The sequence below is a fragment of the Trichoderma breve genome, chromosome 4 (assembly GCF_028502605.1).
Source record: "Trichoderma breve strain T069 chromosome 4, whole genome shotgun sequence".
NCBI classification, from domain to species: domain Eukaryota; kingdom Fungi; phylum Ascomycota; class Sordariomycetes; order Hypocreales; family Hypocreaceae; genus Trichoderma; species Trichoderma breve.
In genome coordinates this window covers 1,519,383-1,533,469 of record NC_079235.1, presented here as the reverse complement: position 1 = coordinate 1,533,469, position 14,087 = coordinate 1,519,383, and the positions used below count along the sequence as shown (strand labels likewise).

General features: G+C 50.5%; 3 protein-coding genes across 3 annotated transcripts; 1 reads left to right on the top strand and 2 right to left on the bottom strand.

Moving 5' to 3' along the window:
* Positions 1–3,184: 3,184 nt before the first annotated feature.
* Positions 3,185–4,114, bottom strand: T069G_06773 (mid2 like cell wall stress sensor domain-containing protein; the record flags this gene model as incomplete). Its single annotated transcript, XM_056173983.1, has 1 exon — positions 3,185–4,114. One exon carries the CDS (start codon positions 4,112–4,114, stop codon positions 3,185–3,187), a length of 930 nt encoding a protein of 309 aa, XP_056027562.1.
* Positions 4,115–7,406: 3,292 nt separating this feature from the next.
* On the top strand, positions 7,407–10,882 carry T069G_06772 (glycosyl hydrolases family 35 domain-containing protein; the record flags this gene model as incomplete). Its single annotated transcript, XM_056173982.1, has 8 exons — positions 7,407–7,918; positions 7,976–8,225; positions 8,277–8,309; positions 8,366–8,461; positions 8,523–8,657; positions 8,732–8,800; positions 8,857–9,469; positions 9,543–10,882. The coding sequence occupies 8 exons, from the start codon at positions 7,407–7,409 to the stop codon at positions 10,880–10,882; spliced, it is 3,048 nt and encodes a 1,015-aa protein (XP_056027561.1).
* Positions 10,883–11,564: 682 nt separating this feature from the next.
* T069G_06771 (uncharacterized protein) lies at positions 11,565–13,711 on the bottom strand (the record flags this gene model as incomplete). The annotated part of the gene is made up of 2 exons (XM_056173981.1): positions 11,565–13,614; positions 13,671–13,711. The coding sequence occupies 2 exons, from the start codon at positions 13,709–13,711 to the stop codon at positions 11,565–11,567; spliced, it is 2,091 nt and encodes a 696-aa protein (XP_056027560.1).
* Between the last annotated feature and the right edge of the window lie 376 nt (positions 13,712–14,087).

Genomic DNA, 14,087 nt, shown 5'->3' with positions numbered 1-14,087 from the left:
TGCTCACCAGGTGAGATCAGCGCAGACGAAAAACGTGTTCGCCTGCAGCTGATTCTCAACATCCGCCTACTCGAGGTCCCTCTACTCTTACTCGTCCGTCCAACCGACCGTCCAGTCAAGCTGCCAGGGACACCACAAAAAAAGAACAGCAGCGGGTGGCCGTCTGGGGGGTGAAAATACGCGACGCGTTGACAAGCCGCCGCAGTATTAAAACCTGGAACTAAATAAGAAAAGGGGGGGCGGTGGGAAACGGAAACTGGGGACAGAAAAAGGCGCGGGTGTGAGTGCAAGCAAGAGTGTGTGTGTGTGCGTATCGTATCAATATCTGGTCTCGTCTGGCTATCGGGAGTCGGGAATAGGAATAGCAGCGGCAGCAGGTCAGGCCAGAGACGGCGAGTTCGACAGCCTTGCAAACATGAAACGAGCGCCGGGACGAGCAGACAGGACGATTCGATGCCACATTGAGAGGGCGGGTCTGGGGTGAAGGAGAGGAGAAGCCGGAGACAGATTGGACAGCAAGAGATGCAGAGAGAGAGAGAGGAGGGGAGTGAGCAGCTGCACGAACAAGCAAGGCCAGGTGTCGTGGCCCAGTGGCCAGCGAACAGCGAACAAGCAGCTCCAGCGCCCTGCTTTGGGCGTGAGTTGTTTGGACGGATTGCGACCAGGCCCTATTTGCGATGGCATGTATGGCCACATCGTACTCCATATTATTTAGTAGGTGTTATATGCCCGTATTATGGAGTCGAGACGGAGGGTAGCAGCGGCAGCAGCACTAGCACATGACGATACTGCGTAAATTCGCAGGTAGCATCACCACTGGTGCCAGAATTTTAATGAGGTCCGGGGTACGAGGCTCAGAGTAGAGGTACTTGGATATGATGTGATGTGGACATGAAAGAGGCACTTAATACAGGTACATCACTGCTACTACTACAACTAAAATAGTCACAATGACTGAGTCAATTCACCAAAGGGACAAAAGTCCGCTTGCTCGCACAAATTACCGACAACGCAATATCCCAGCTCTGGACTTTTCCAGGCAAAACGCCACCATATGCGGCAATGTGGACGCCATGCAATACAGCTTGTCAACCCAAAGATGTGTCAAGTTGGTGGCTGAAAAAGGCTCGTTGTGCTGGCGGTGACGAGCGGCTTGTCCGCAGCCATAAAAAACGAAGAAGTATCCGGTACCTACGCACATATGGGGTCCTCGTACTTGTACGTTGCGCCCACGTACCAAACGTGGAGAGACATCTCGAAACGCTCGGGTAAAAAAAGAGAATCATCCATGACTTGCCAAACTGAGCTTACTGGAGCTCCCAAAGTAGCACTCTGTACTATTGGAAAATCATTCCCCATGCTGAGTGGGAGCTGCTAAATAAGAAACCCCGTGCTAAGCATGAACCAGAGATGCCTCTACTTTCATCCTAAGTACCTCTAGATAACGCGCCAAAGGCGTTTAGAGCACTCGTGTCAGCAGCGTCTGCACAGAATCGCAGCTTTTGGGCTGTGGTTAATGGCCGGGCGCTAGCACAAGAGGCAACGGTACTCCGAGACCGTGTACCAAACGGCTGCTGCGAGAGGTCACTCACCTCGAATGATGACCGCTAAAAGCTGTCACGCTGAGATACAAAAGCGATTCACGTGCTGCGCAGATCAATGCTTGATTCTCATGACCATCCATGCCGATTCGGGCACCCTAACCAACTTGCCTCCATACCTACGAGCAGCTTTTTATAAATATTGCGTCAACACCTTCATGCTACGAAAAGAAAAGACGTCAACTCTCAGCATCTCGATGTCCAACTTTCCTCCCTCCACCAGCGACCACTGTTGTACCTCTACTTCCCTAGCTCCAGGGGTTCGGGGGTCAGACCTCGGGAGCTAAGACCCAAATAGCAGGGGGCCACAATCCCACGGGACGAGGCTACTGTACGCATACAAAAAAAAAAACGAGCCACCGTCACGAAACTTTCGTGCCACACCCAGGCCCTTGAAGGGAAATCCCAAGAGTGTTTTTTTTGCGGAGCATGGGGGAATCTTTAGATTGACCTTAGCGCAATCACCTCTTGGGAATATCCCTGCGCCCATTTAATGAGATGCTAAACAAAAAACAAGAAAAGATGAAAAACGACAGCAAAACTGCTCCCCCCAGCGTGTGCCAAGTCGTGCCGCCGTAATAATAGAGGGCGTGCGGAAAGAGATAGGATTACTACCTGTACGGCTGCCCGAAATGCAGCCCACTTTGATGCGACGCGCTTCGCGATGCATCACGGCGGCTAGTCCTGCATTTGCATTGTCCAGTTGGAGCTGCGCCATTGGCTGGGCCTGAGCGAGAGAGAGAGAGAGACGCGGCATCTGGCCAGGGATATGTGTCCAGGGCTGCAGCTTTTTGTTTTCGAAGCAAAAGAGAAGACAGGACGAAAAAAGCCCTTTGCCGAGCCTCCATGTATTGTGTTTGCCTTGGGTATCATAGCTGGGAAGTTGGGTAGCATTATCCCGTGCTGACGTCTGCTCCGAGCCTCAATATCAAAGAGGACACAAGAGAGGGAGAGAGACCAAGGTAGGTCTGCGGATGAGTTTGTCCACTTGATCGCCACAAGGGAAAGCCATAATGAGCCTGCCAGGTTGGGGTGAAATCGGGGTGAAATGTCTCTGGAAACAATGCCTTGAAAATCTGAGCCAGACCTTTCCCCATTGTGAGAAAAGCAGATATTAGAATCAACTCCACGTAGCCATTGTGCTTCAAACATTCCAAGGGAGAGACGGCTGCGACAATGTCGTAGGATGATTACAACAGCTTGTCTAGACCCCTGATTGACTACATCATAATCCCAGATCTTCGAACAATGAAACAGAACGAGGAAGCTAGACAAGAGACCATGAGACGTAAAAAAATGTGTATATTCAGTGTTCCAAGTAATTAGGTAGGTATCACGCTTTCCTTCCCTATAAACAGTATCAATTCTATATGCAAAGCAACAGAAAAATAAAAAGGGCTCGCTATGCAGTAGCCTCGCTCAGAATTCTTCTTTTTTTAATCCTTCCTCTCGCTCTCTTCCAAAAGTCTGCAGCATCGCCTGTCAAATCTTTTCGACATACATCGTAACCCATGCTTTGGGGTGGACCATATCCGCATGCCGCAACAGCTGCAAAAAGAAAAATCTCACCGCTCAAAAAATTCTTAAAAGTTGGCCGACGCATTTACTGGCTGGTGGTAGTTCTCCAGCGTCGACTGGAACGGATTCCGCTGGCCACCCGATGAACTACCTCGGGGAGACTTCTCGGCGGCAACAATGTCGGCGTTGTAAGCCATGAGGCCATCGGCTTCCTCGGCATGCTTCTTGCGACCCCAGACTCGGAAGGCGACCAGAATGAGGGTGCCGAGGATGATAGCACCGCCAACGCCGACGACGACACCGATAATAGTGTTACGGGTCTGAACCGACATGCCAGTAGCTTTGGAGTTTTCGGCGTTGAGGGCTGCTGTCTCGGTGGTCCTTGTCGTGGTAGTTTGGGTTTGCTTAGAGCCATCAGAGTTGGTCTTGACAACAACTTCGACCTTGGTTGAGACATAGGTAGTTTGCTGTTCGGACTTATCAGAAGATCCATCCTTGTCGTCTCCTCCAGCACTAGTCTTGTTGTCGCTGCTCTCCTTATCGCTAGACGAAGTGCTTTGGGGGGGAGGCGTCGTGGATGGAGCAGAGGCGGAAGGTGTGGTCGAGTCAGAAGGAGCAGTGGTAGAGCCAGCCGAAGTGGAAGAAGGAGAACTGGTGGTGCCGCCAGGGGCAGGAGTTGTAGAAGAAGATGAGTCTGGGGGTGGCGTAGAAGATGGAGGAGCAGAGGTGCTTGACTGTCCTTCATCGGAGGATGTAGAATCATCAGACGGAGAGCTGGAGCTTTGGGCCGGTGGCGGCGATGGAGTCGATGATGCTGGGGGAGGGCTGCTCGGGCTTGGAGAACCGGTCAAGTCATTCAGAGCACCGGAAAGGGAATCCGCTCGTCGAATCAATCCTCGGTGGTGAACTTTTTGGTTGTCCCACCAGGTGGCCTGGGCCATGCAGAGGATGGACACCACCACGACCAACACCGAAATAAGCCTTGAAGAATACATGATGAATATCTTGTAGCGCAAGAATAGACGAAGGAGAGAGCTGAGTTCAAGTTGACGCAGAGCAAAGTTTCGGAGCTCTGGTTAATTTGGATTCGTCGGAGCTTGCCTTGGACGTCGACGAGATGGATGGATGGTTGAGTCGAATCGAAGCCGCAGGGCTGGTAGACGCGATACTGGGGTTCTCCCCTCCTGGCGCTTTGTCTTTTGATGGACAAGACGGCAGGCTAGACGGGCGAATTACTGTCAGGAAGCTCCCGGTGATGAGGCCAGGACAAAGAGAGCGGATGGCCGGACGAAAAGAGTAAGAATGAAAGAAAATAAGGTGCGTTTGTATGTTGGTAGGTGGAAAGAACGAATGGCGCCGATATGCGAAATGAAGCGATGACCTAAAAGGCCTTGTTCCGGGTGTGTAAAAGCGTCAAAACGAGGGACGAAAAGGAGAATGATTGAGAAGTGAGGATAAAACGAGAGTGTTTTAATATTGAGGTGACAGGGTTTGACAAACCGGCGAGAGCTCGTATTCAGTTCCGGCCAGCGGGAAAAGGAACCCCCCAAAATCCCACCAGCGCAGTGCCACAATGCCAGGCACTTGGCGCACTGTGCGCGGATGGCAGAAACGACCCGAACGCTTTGTTGTGCCGGCCATGTCAGGACTAGGGCTCTCGGGGCAGGCCGCCTAGCTCGCTGTAGCGGCCTGCGCCTCCGCCATCTTCTGCCCTGTGGACCAGCGCCAGCCAGTGCGAGACGGGTGGCCTCCTACGGTGCTGTGCTGCGGACTCTTGTTGGTCTGCGCTCTCAATTTCAGGGTCTTCAGCAGCTGTCTGTCACGCGACTTGCCTGCGATATGCCTGTACAGTACGCAGCCGGGATCAATATAAAATAGAGTTATTGCTTGACTACTATATGAAGTTACAGTACCTCGGGATAGCATCGATATCAGGCCAGAGCAATTCGTGGGCAGACGACCATCATCACATCTCATCTCATTTGCCGGCGATGTTAGCAGTCGCTAGCCGTCTGTGTTGCTTCTAGCGCGAGCTAAAATTAGCTCAGCTGTCTTATCCTCTGCTTTGCACAGAGCTATGCATGTTCCAAACATATCCATGGACTGGACGTGCGCAAGAAGCAGCATATCGAGGGTTCTTGTGCCTGATTGACCAAACTTGAAATTGCAAGCAACACTGATACAGAACCGGCCAATGGCTGGATGCGCGTCCCAGCCCGAGTAGGTTGGATTGGACTGAGGTTGTGGCTCACCCACTGTGCCTCCGTATGATGGATCTGTACAAAATGCCTGCTTGCATGGTGTTTGTATTGTACGCGCAACATGCTGCGCGCAGGCAGGTAAACGCCGTGCAATCCGTACGACTCCGTACGGATCCAATGGAACCCGAATGGCCTCGTGCTTTGGCGCCCTCACGAACGTGTTGACGCCCGTGGCCTGTCGTCTCTTCTCATCGTCTCTCCCGATACCCGCCGGCACCGTGACACGTCGCTCTCCTGCCCAATGATCCCCAGGGTTTCATCGAATGCCGAGTCAGTGCGACAATCGTCGCAAGCCTCTGCACGCTGCCTCTCTCCTGAGTGCTGCAGCTGGACCAGTGCTCGGTTGCACTACCCGCAAGCTGCGCAGATTCATTGGCAAGACATGCCCTCTGTACGGAGTACTCGTACGACTTGCCGGTCCTCTTGCAGCTCCCGCACGCACTACGTATGCTCCCCAGCACAGTGCGCCATCTGCCAAGAAGCAATTGTGCAGATTAAGTCCCGGACAAATTCAACACAGCCCAGGGAGCGAGGCCGCAAGTAGCCACAAGATTCGATCAAGGAACGGAACGTGGACGGAGCGCAGGTAATCATACTGCACAGCCACGTCTTTCTTGTCCGGCTAGCTTGGCGTCTCTCCGATCGACAGAACTTCGGCATAGCTCCGAGTTATGACGAGCCTTGTTTATGCATCGCTTGAAAACACTCGTATCAATTATATCATCAATGACGATTTTGCTTTTTTGGAAACAAGGAAAAAAACAAGAGAGAGGAGCTCGTTTGTAAGTTGCCCTTTGCCCTTGACGTTCATTACGGCCCCAGTAATAATTGAGCACGGAACTGTAGCCATTGCAGCATGCATAAGACAAGGATGAAAGGTTACTATGTAGTCTAAATAGTGCCAAGTTTTATTATCCAGTCAGTTTGTTTCACACTGACCACTACAGTGAAACTGTCATGTCCCAGAACAGGAAGGAGAGACCGATGGGTAATGAAGATAGGTAGATGAAATGGACAAAGTCGATATTATTGACAGGAAACCCGTCAAATGCATGGCCGATAGAGGTACGACAGATAGCCCTGGAGCTATTGACGTTGCTGTAGTTCTAAAAAGGGTAGCACTCAATTGAGTTTGCTAGTCTCCAAAGCCCTAAAAAGAAGCTCCTTCTAGTGTCGCTTTTTTTGGCCGCTGCACTAAATGGCAGAAACCAGCGCGGGAAATAGGAGGTTGTATCTTGTATCCGCGGGCCACGCCTATTTCAGATGAGACAATGAGAGACAGCCATGACGTCAGGAGGATTTGCAACCCAGAACAAAGAGAATCAGCAATTGCTTTCAATGGCGGACTTTTGCGAATTCTGGCACTTGATCGACACTTTCTAAAAGAATTGAACCAAAGTGGAAGTGCATCAAATTACTCCGGAACAGAGAAAGGCAAGGAAAAGTCCATCAGGGGTGCTTCTTTTCCTCGGGAACGAGAGTACCGAATACAAGCAATTGTCACGGGAAGTAACGACCAGCAGCTGCCACTTTTGTAGAAACATCACATGATAAACCCTCGTTTAGAGAATTAAATTGGATTTGAACCGTCCAAACCTGACGATCCTTTGTGATGACCAAGCCTGGGAGACGATGTCGAAGGAATTATCGGAACAATGATCCAACGAACCGCATGTTTTCTTGTTATAGGCAAAAATCAGCTGAAATCCCGAGCACGCGCTCCAATGACGGCACACGCTCACCTCCGACCCCGCGATCTAAATCTCATCTCGTTTAGTCCATCAATCCATCTACCAGGTCTGTCATCGGATGGACCACTGGCTAACACGGATTTTACTATGAGAGCAACGCTGCTACCATGCAGTGAAACCCCAAGGCTTCGGTTTTGTCCCGAGCCCCTCAGATGTGATTGGCATGGTGATTTGGGTTGAAGAAAAGCATAAATTGGCCGTCCTCGCGGTTCAATTGGGGTTCTGGGTGTTTTGTCCATCGAGAAGGGAAGGAATAGGGAGAATAAAGTCACAAAATGAAGCCGGACTCTCTATTGTCGGCGTTTGCTCTACTGCTCACAGGCATCAATGCCTCAAGAGTCGGCATCCCTGGCGGCCGACCTCGTGAGATTGTGCTTGACAGCAGAAGCGGGCCGCTTCAGGATATTGTCACATGGGACGAATACTCTCTTTATGTCCATGGGGAGCGTGTCATGATCTTCTCTGGCGAGGTTCACCCTTTTCGCCTACCCGTGCCATCCCTGTATCTCGACTTGTTCCAGAAGATCAAGGCACTTGGGTTTAACACAGTATCGTTTTATGTGGATTGGGCACTTTTGGAAGGCAAACCTGGCAAGTTTCGTTCTGATGGCATCTTTGACCTGGAGCCTTTCTTTGAAGCTGCTACCAAGGCTGGCATTTACTTGCTGGCTCGCCCGGGACCTTATATCAATGCCGAAGTGTCAGGAGGCGGATTTCCCGGTTGGCTGCAGAGGGTCAAGGGCATTCTTAGAACTGATGCTCCTGATTATCTACATGCTACAGACAAGTGAGCCTAACCAACTTCTGAAGACGACTAATTTTTTCTAATACGTATTACATGTAGTTATATGGCACACATCGCTTCAATTATTGCAAAGGCACAAATCACAAACGGGGGGCCGGTGATTCTGTATCAGCCAGAGAACGAGTATAGCGCCGGCAATGCGGGCGTTGTGTTTCCAAACAAACCATATTTCCAATATGTTATTGACCAGGCACGAAATGCTGGCATTGTTGTCCCCCTAATCAACAATGATGCTTTCCCCGGCGGCACAAGCGCCCCTGGCACAGGCCTTGGATCTGTAGATATCTACGTATATCTTCCTGTGAGATGTGACTGAGAGCATTAAGCTAACTCGTTATAGGGCCACGATGCTTATCCCGTTGGTTTTGATTGCGTATGTCGAGGGAATCGTCCCCCATGTGAAAGCTTGTTACTAACCAACCTAAATAGGCCCATCCTTATACCTGGCCAGAAAACGGGCTTCCTACAACATATCATCAAACGCATCTCAGTCAGAGTCCAAGTACACCGTTTTCTCTTGTTGAGGTGGGTATTGTTTGCTTTGTTGCATATTATCTTCTTTAGTACCATCTAACACCCAAGATAGTTCCAAGGCGGTTCTTTTGATCCGTTCGGTGGATGGGGCTTCGAACAATGCTCTGTTTTGGTTAATCATGAGTTTGAGAGAGTCTTTTATAAGAATAATTATGCGGCTGGTGTGACCATATTCAACCTATACATGGTATGTTTTCTCCCATCAACGCGTGACACCATATGCAAATTAAGAGGGAAATTTTATTGACGCAATCAATTTAGATATTTGGCGGCACCAACTGGGGCAATCTCGGCCACCCTGGCGGTTATACGTCATATGACTACGGATCGGTTAGTATTATGAGATGCCATAGCTTCAAAATGGCCGAATGCTGATTGATTGATAGAGTATCAGAGAGGACAGAACAGTCGACAGAGAAAAGTATTCAGAGTTAAAATTACAAGGCCAGTTCTTAAAAGTCTCTCCTGGATATATGACCACTACTCCGGGCAACGTAACAACAGGTGTATACAGCGACAACCAAGACATTGCGATAACACCGCTCTTGGCAGAAGAAAGCGGTAATTTCTTTGTTGTACGCCATGCAAACTACTCGAGTACAGAATCGACGTCGTATACAGTCAAGCTACCGACTTCTGATGGAGAAATCACCATCCCTCAGCAAGGCGGCTCGCTTACTCTAAATGGTCGAGACTCCAAATTTCACGTCACCGACTATCCCGTAGGAAACTATACACTGTTATATTCAACCGCAGAGATTTTTACATGGAAAGCCTTTGCCGATAAGACAGTCCTGGTTCTTTACGGCGGTGCAGATGAGCTGCATGAGTATGCTGTCAAGAATCCATTTGCTGGCACAAAAGCCACAAAGGTCAACAAGATTGAAGGAAGTGGTTTTACCATCCACACTGCCAAGGATTTGACTCTGGTTCTTCAGTGGACGGCTTCCCCCTCTAGGCAAGTTATCCAACTGGGTAATTTGGTCATCCACATGGTTGGTAAGTATCAAGCCCTGCAATAGTACTCACTCGTCTCTCATGTTCTGAAATAAATACTGATGACCGGCTGTAGATCGTAACTCTGCATACAACTACTGGGTTCCCACGCTCCCGGGAAGTGGCAACCAACCCGCTTATGGCAGCTCTTTGATGAATCCCGCTGCTGTCATTGTAAACGGGGGCTATCTTGTGCGCTCCGTAGCGATCCAAGGCTCAGCTCTCTCCTTGCAAGCGGATTTCAACGTTACAACACCGCTGGAAGTCATTGGCATCCCACAGGGAGTTTCTAAGCTTGTCGTCAATGGGGAAGAGCTAGACTACACAGTTTCAGAACTCGGAGACTGGGTCACCAACCCAACCATTGAGCTTCCAGATATCAAGGTCCCGGAGTTATCATCACTTACATGGTACCACTTAGACTCTCTTCCAGAAATTCACAGCAACTATGATGATGCCCACTGGCAGCTGGCTAACCACAAGACAACCAACAACTCCATCGCACCTCTCAAGACACCTGTGTCGCTCTACGGCTCAGACTACGGCTTCAATACCGGAACGCTCGTCTTCCGCGGCCGCTTCACAGCGTCCACCGCTCAGCAGCAGCTTTTCCTCACCACTCAAGGAGGATCAGCCTTTGCAAGTTCCGTGTGGCTCAACGACCGGTTCATCGGCTCCTTCAAAGGCTTTGACGCCGCAGAAAGCGCCAACTCCACTTACGAGCTCAATCACCTCGTCCGAGGCCGGCGCTACACTCTCACCATCGTCGTCGACTCCACGGGTCTCCATGAGAACTGGGACATTGGCCTCGATGGCATGAAATCCCCCCGCGGCATCATCGACTACGCCCTCACCTCTTCCAAAGGTACTCACGTACCCATCTCCCCATGGAAACTCACCGGTAACCTTGGTGGTGAGGACTACCGCGATATTTTCCGTGGCCCTCTCAACGAGGGCGGTCTCTACTTTGAGCGGCAGGGATTCCACCTCCCGTCTCCTCCGCTTCACGCATTCTCCCGCGGCTCTCCGTACAAAGGCATTTCCCATGCCGGCATTGCCTATTACACCGCAAAGTTACATCTCGATATTCCTGCTGACAAGTACGACGTACCGCTATCCTTCGTCTTTGACAATACCACCAGTGCCGCGCCTTATCGTGCTTTGTTGTACGTCAACGGCTTCCAGTACGGTAAATACGTGAGCAATATTGGCCCTCAGACCGAGTTTCCCGTCCCGGAGGGCATTCTCAACTACCATGGTGACAATTGGATCGGCGTTGCGCTCTGGGCACTGGAAAGCCACGGTGCCAAAGTCCCAGGGCTGAAACTCAAGGCCCGATCGCCAATCCTTACGAGCAGGAGCAAGGTAGAGCTAGTCAAGGGGCCGTCATACAAGAAGAGATATGGAGCGTACTGAGCATTTGGTTGCTTCCCAAGTCTAGATTTTTCTCAAAAATTATCCGCAATTGAAGAAGATCATCAAGTCATGTTAATTCGAGCTTCTAATAATACAATGTCCAGCGTCCCTAGTAGTGCCCAGACTGCGCGCAAAGTAAATGTCAAATAGTATCCCTCCACCGCGTATATGACCTATAAGATTTTCCCTGAAATTTTTTCTTTTCTCAAATGCAAACATATGCAAAAAGATAGCCCACAAAAGAAAGGGTATCGAAAATCTCGTGTGTTGAGTCCCAAAAACCAATGCTGGTATTAATGTACAAAGGCGCGTGGCTATGGACGCAATGCCGCCAAAATAGCAAATATAAAAAATAAAAGACTTTGTGATGAGGAGAAACAGGCAACGAGAGAAAAGAAATAAAGAATAGAACTCTGTGCCCGCAGATGAAAAGACAAAAAAGAGTGTGTCTATCGTCTTGAAGAGGACGAGTATGTGTTATTAACACCGCAGTCGACAAGTATATCAATACCGAGAGCGAATGCAAGAAGAAAACAGTGATGGTATATGTACGTGTAAAAACAACAATGGTCTGTTTCCGTAATGAGAGTCTGAATATAAAGATAGATGCTTCAAGTGCTCAAAAAAATCCAGATGCGGCCGAAAATTATAGATATGATGTTAATGCCTGCCTCAAGACAGTTTAAATTCGGACTCCCCTATATGTCGGGGCATTGCCGCGCGTAGGCTGGTTATATCTCGGAGAGATGGGGCTTTCGAGCAAACCATGTCCGCTACGCCGGACAGCTTGCGCCTCTTCGGCTTTCCTTCGCTGTGCCTGGGCTCCATCCCAGGAACGATGAGGTTGAGCAAGAAGCGGCCAACCGGATGAGTTGTTTGGAGACGAGCCAAAAGCTGGCTCTCTGAACTGTGGCGGAATGGGTGGTGGGACGCCAGAATCCATGATGCCACGAGTTCGAGGAGTCCTTGGTGACGGTGCCCCAGTGGTTGAGTAGGAAGAGCGGTTTCCCGCGCCCTTATTAAGGGCTTTATTGTCGGGTATCGTAACTCGTAGTTCTGGTGCTGATGATCGGTCTTTAAGAGAAGAGCTTTTAGCCTGCTGGTCAGATGAATGGGTAGTCGTTGACACCGAGTGAGCGGACAAGCTGTTGCTGCTCGCTGCCGCAGAGTTTACTAGTGAAATCGCCCGTTTTCTCTTGTCCGTGTCAACCTTGCTCGAAGAACCCAGGTTCCCTGCAGCAGACTTCCGACGGGTCAAACTCAAAGACGGCATTCTTGATGTCGCGGCTTCAGCAACTTGTCGTAGCGAACGTCGTTTTTTCAGCGATTTAGACCCATCCGAATCAGTACCCGCCTCGATGACACTGTGAACATGCGCAGTACTATCAGGGGAAACCAGGTTGTCGACGCTCATGATGGTGTTGAGGGTTGCGCTGCTGGCGTCCATCTTGCGCGAAGCTGAACGAGATGCCAAGGCTGGATTGTTGTGTTTCTCATGGCGTTTTGGTCTCGACTTTGGAAAGAGAGAAACAGATTCGACGGCTTCTTTCGCCGTGTCTTTTGCTAGGACAGTGTTTCTCTCTCTTTCCCTTTCTAAGCGGACAAAAGGCTTATATAGTTTGCTGTGCTTATTAATTTTATCGGAAGTAATCATGTGTGACATTGTCGGTTGTTCCAAGGTTGGTCGTCGTGTTTGGTTATGGCGAAAGTAGCTGTTGTCATCGATACTTTGCGAACTCGGGAACGAGCGTTCTGAAGCATTAGAGCTATAGCCACTATCCGCCTTGGAAGATGCCCGGTGCGAAGTTTCAGATGACGCCGTCGAACTGAAGTCACTGTTGGATCTCCAAACCCCGATACTACCCTTGCCACCAGAACCTCCCTCGTTATCTTCAGCGTCAGAATAACCCAAGAGAGGACTGGGAACTTTTGACAGTGGACTGGGCATCAAGTCATCAGATGGCTTCGCTTTCTGGCCTGAGAGCTGGGAACCCCTCTCGCTCAAGTTGAAACCGGAAATGGAGGCCAAAGCTCGAGATTCTGCTCCTGAGCCAATGACGGTGTGACGATTTTTGCGGCGCGCCATGTTCAGTTCAAGTCCTGAGTCCTCAGGTTGCGGCTCGGCGCTTGATTCAATGTGCGGCTGGTTGGTGTTGTTTGGTGGGCTTGAAGGGGGAGTTCCGTTCATAATCTTCAGGGAACCAAATTTGATACCCCCAAGCTGCTTATAGTCCGACTCGCACGGAGTGACAGCTCGCTCCAGCGGCGCAAATCCTACCGACATGGGAGGCATGGACATGGGAGGCATGGAAAGATGTCTCGGCGCTTTAGTGCTGGGGTTGAATGAATACTGACCATCTCCAAAAACTGGCTGGCTCTTCCGAGAACTTGTCCTATCGGGAATCGAGAGCCTATCCTCTCGCCTTGGCCGCGTAGCAACGCCAGGCGTTTGAATAACAGAACGCCGCCGTACTGGAGCATAGATTGACAGATCCGAGGTTGTTCTCGCAAGTGAGGCGCCTGTAATGGTGGAAGCTCGCCGTTCTTGGTATTGGCTGCTATGACTCTGCCTTCGCCTCTGGTTCTGGCGCGTTCCAACTTGGCTGTTCATGGCGGCCACCTGAAGCTCTTGCAAGAATTCTGAGCTTGACCGAGGCAGCTGCTGAGAAGCGTAAAACTGTAGCAATTCGGATTGCATTGACGAACCCCTTTCCAAGCGATTGCCATGCCAGCTGGTTTTCTGTCAGTTTCACAAGATCAATTGAAGGAAGCCGACGCATGAACAGACCTTTGCGTCCGCGTAAGAGGCCGCTCAGTATTGCTGTGCATTACGGAGCTCGTCCTGCGCATCTGGCTGCTTGTCGTCGAGTTTGCATATAAAGAGTGCGATCTCGCGTCTATTATGGGTGATTCTGGTAGAACGGGACTCCGCATATAATCAGACTCTCGCCGAGATAGCCGTCTAGAGGGCTCATATAGCCTCTCGATGTAAGGCTCTTGTGCTGCGTCGCTGCCACATTGTGAATCCCTTGAGGAGAATGGCATAGAGGCCGCAAGGTATGATTCTGAGATACGGGTGCTGCTTGACGCAGCTGCTCCCGTAGGATTCTGCGGCCTCGGCATTGCTCCATGACTAGCCGCTCGAGGTTTAGACAGCTTCTGAGTAGGCTTCCGAGGCGCCTCTGACGACGGTGTGTTTCCCATC